Consider the following 3,868-nt stretch of genomic DNA (forward strand, 5'->3'; position numbering starts at 1 on the left):
CTCCTAAATCACTCGTACGCACATCTTAAGAACAAATCTGTGAATACGAACATGTTCTTGCATGAGGCCCTATGAGCACTGTCCAGTGTTGCTCAGATATTTTCCCTCAACGTACTGATGAATTTCAGCCATAGACGCTACAACTAGGTATTGTTAACCTCACAATTCTTTGGGTCACATTTGATTTGATTCAGTTTCGCTTCAGTATTGCTTTGCATGCTTTAATATCAATTTCCTAATAATAACAAATACACAAATATTTCATTGGAGTCCCTGTGGATAATTTTTAGATATTTATTTTCTTGTCCATGCAAACAGAAATCGTATAACATTTTAGAGAAATAAAATATTTGGGAAAAAAAAAGCAGTAGAACAATAATACTTGCTTTAAGTATTTAAGTATTATGGAGTGAAAAAGCATAAAACCTGACAAATTCAAGGCTCAAAGTGAAAGAAAAATCCTGAGCCTGAAACATTTTTGTGGTGGTGATAGGAATAAAATCATCACATATTTTGACTCTACAATCTGTGAGAATCTGTGCAAAAWATCCACTCTTTAAATGGCAGACTACGAATGGGGCAGTGGGGTATTTGCTTCCCTACACCAGAGCCTGAGACAAACCAATTGTATTGCAAGGGCAGGTAAGAATATAAGTATGTACATTATTTACAACAGAGTCCTTCACTGATTTTTAAAGTCAACACAAACTGTGTCATCATCAACATTCTGTCTGTAATATAATCCTGCAGCCAAGAGGTATCACGAAACATGTACCATCACCTCGCTTTATTTATATAAGATCCCGTTTAAAATTTAAATCAGCAGATTTTCACGTTAACTATGAATATCTGACAATAATGTTAMGGAGAAAACTTTTATTTTTGGGGAAGGAAGGAAAGCTAGACATCAAACGTAAAATTAGACACCACTTGGCTGTACTTGGTCACACAAACTTACATCTTTCTGTGTTAATAGTTTTATTCAAGGACTAAAGTAACCAAGACAGACAGGCTGTGTGCGCTCTCCTGGTGACTAAACAGCTGTTAGCACAACACTAGCTTACCTTTACAAACGTTGAGCAATTCAGCTCTTTGCTCTTAAACACCACAAAATCTACCACATCCCTGACCGTCGTGATGCAGCCAGGCCAGTTTCCTTGTTTTCAGGCTAGTTACGATGGAGTTTTGTTTTAACAAATGTGCGTGATGTGTCCCACGATTATTACCGACTGTCCAGAAACAATTACAATCGTTCTGGATCGCACCCCATCAAAGCAAAAACTAGCCAGGGGATTGAATCGATTTTTTTTTTTAATTATTGCATTGCTTTTCTGATCATTTTACCCACCCTTACGGCTGCGACTAACAAGTCGCATCCATATTTAGCTACAGTGGGTTGAATGTGACATCGCGTCATCTACTGTGCATGCGGGTCGCATCAGGGTCATGAAGAGCACACACTGGAGTCAGATGGAAGCCGAATTTAAAATATAAAGTTAACAATAATGCCTAAAACAATCAAATAAAAAAGAAGAGAATTTAAGACCTGCCGAGTGAATATGGCCGTTGAAGTATCGCATTAGAAAAGGTTAATGGAAATGGTAAAATTCGGGGGGAAAAAACGTCCTCAATTTTGTAAAAACAGTTCTTATGCATGCTTGAGGTAGTTTTTGGGTGTTCAAAAATAAAGAGTTAATATGCAAAAGGGGAGATGGAAAGAGATTCGCTAAATAAGTTCTGAAGAAGCGAACATTTACCTCACATCATTGATCAGCTGTTTCCACGCTCAGCGTCTTCCCAGCTATTCCCATAAGAATTATATTTCTTTCTCTAYGCCTCTGGGCAGAATGTAGTTTTCTCGTGATGTGTTTTCCCTGCTAGTTTCCAGCTTCTACTTCCTGTTTATTACAGACATGCGTAACGTCACTGTTGCCCTGATTGATTCACTCCATTTCTCCCCCCCCCCCCCTTTTTTTGCAACATTCTAAAAGGTTGCTCAAAATTCACATTATAGTTAGATAGAAAAATGGTGTTTGAGCTAATTCTGTTCCATAAACTGCACATTAGTGATAGACCCACGATGGTTTTATTGTTTGGTTCAAGGGCAATAACTCATTAAATCAAAATTTCTTTATTTTTCTTTAAATGACAAGGGTTAAAAGCAGCAAACAGCTGTGATTCTCATTGAGCATCGAGTGTGGCTGGCTAATAAATGGAGGAAAAACATGCAGTTTGTCTGATATTGCACAGATTCGCTCTGATCAGTTTTAGCAGTAAGGGCAATTTCAAATGTTTCTAAAAATAACAAATGTGATCACAATGGCTAGCTTCCAGTCCAGTCTTGTGGGAACTATTTATTGTTAAGCGTAACAAGACTAGAGTTTGAGTATCTCTATAATGGTGCAACTTCAGGTACTCTGTGGTCATGACAGCTGTGCAATAGGTCTATATGAAAAAGTGTGGCACATATTATAATCAAATATTAGCAACTAATAACTGTAAATGAAAAAAATATTTTTTTATAGTTGACCTGTTCAGCTCAGATTATAGAAGCAAAAAGAGATCAACTTTATTACACGAAGATGATGCTTGGGGTGTTAAGTAAAATACATAGATGTTGTTTTTATTAGAAGAGAAAGGTGTTAATCCAGGATATTATGTCAGTGAATTAAGCTGCAAGGGGAGGAACCTCTGTGTTTAAATTTACCCAAGCACTACTATAACGTTCTATCACACTATAATGTTTTAGACAACTTTTAACAATTTATGAAAAGTTTGTCCAACACTAAAAGCTCTAAGCTGAAGATAACTATTTAAATACTACTGGAAGCCTCTTTTGGACCTATAAATACTGAAATGCTAACAAGATTAGATTGAATATATCGCCAATACGAGTAAAATAGTCATAACAAAATTTTCATAAGTCGGCATAAGTTGTCTAAAATGTTTTAGTGTGGCAGGGCCATAACAACAACAACAACAATAACAATAATAATAATAATAATAATAATGAAACACTAGACATTCAAACACATTTAGTCAAATGAAATCTCTGACTTTATAAGTCATTATGGAAATATGAGCAGAAAAACAAAAGCACCAGAGCTCATACTAATAGTGATCCTTTAACTTAAAGTACAGCAGATAAACAATAAACAAATGGTTGGTCAGAAGTCATTCTAACCCAMTAAATTACCCACAGGTGTTTGTTTCTTACCTTTTAGCCCACTGTGATCTTGTCTGAACGGGTTTGGTGCATGATGATGGAAACACAGATGGTACAAAATCCGGACTGTTTGTGTCCATCGAAGCCACTCCTGTAAACCATAAAATTAAATGAATAAATAAATAAATGAACTTTTATGCTACATGTCGTAAATGACTTTTATATCTCTATCGAAAAGCCAACCGCTTCATGAGACATTCAGATGAGAAGTGAAGCTACCTGAGATGAAATGAGCGCCACAAACCCGATGATTCCCAGTGAGCTCCTTCTTGTTGCCGTTAGCTTTTTGGACCGCTTCGACCCACAAACGCCTCCGGTTTGCATGAAAAGGACGAAATCCACAAGGAATTCTGTAAAATCTTAGGCTGCTGTTGCGACTAAAGAGGTTTTTACAACCAGCCACGCAACAATGAGACATTTTAGCTTTAAAAACGAGACGAACACTGAATTAGCATTGCTATCGGGAAGTTAAACAAAACTCAACTTCCGCTGCCGAAATGCGCGCGCATCATGACGATGACGTCACGTCGAGGCAAAAAAATATATTAAAAATCAGGACTAAATCAGGACTTTTTAGTTGGTAATTTACAGTGGCGGGCAGCACTAATCTAAAAATTAGTTCCACTAGCCCTAAAGCACTAA

The 3,868-nt window shown here is 36.9% G+C and overlaps 1 protein-coding gene across 1 annotated transcript in view; it reads right to left on the bottom strand.

Moving 5' to 3' along the window:
* The window catches only part of LOC106519343 (uncharacterized), an 8,627-nt gene extending 4,875 nt beyond the window's left edge, over positions 1-3,752 (bottom strand). The window contains exons 1-2 of the mRNA XM_014010972.1: positions 3,446-3,752; positions 3,218-3,317 (exon numbers count right to left, since the gene is read on the bottom strand). Coding sequence (XP_013866426.1) covers positions 3,218-3,317; positions 3,446-3,644 — 299 coding nt within the window. The 5' untranslated portion in view covers positions 3,645-3,752. The remainder of the gene's footprint in view (positions 1-3,217; positions 3,318-3,445) is intronic.
* Between the last annotated feature and the right edge of the window lie 116 nt (positions 3,753-3,868).

This window comes from Austrofundulus limnaeus, unplaced genomic scaffold, assembly GCF_001266775.1.
Source record: "Austrofundulus limnaeus strain Quisiro unplaced genomic scaffold, Austrofundulus_limnaeus-1.0 Scaffold75, whole genome shotgun sequence".
Lineage (NCBI taxonomy): Eukaryota > Metazoa > Chordata > Actinopteri > Cyprinodontiformes > Rivulidae > Austrofundulus > Austrofundulus limnaeus.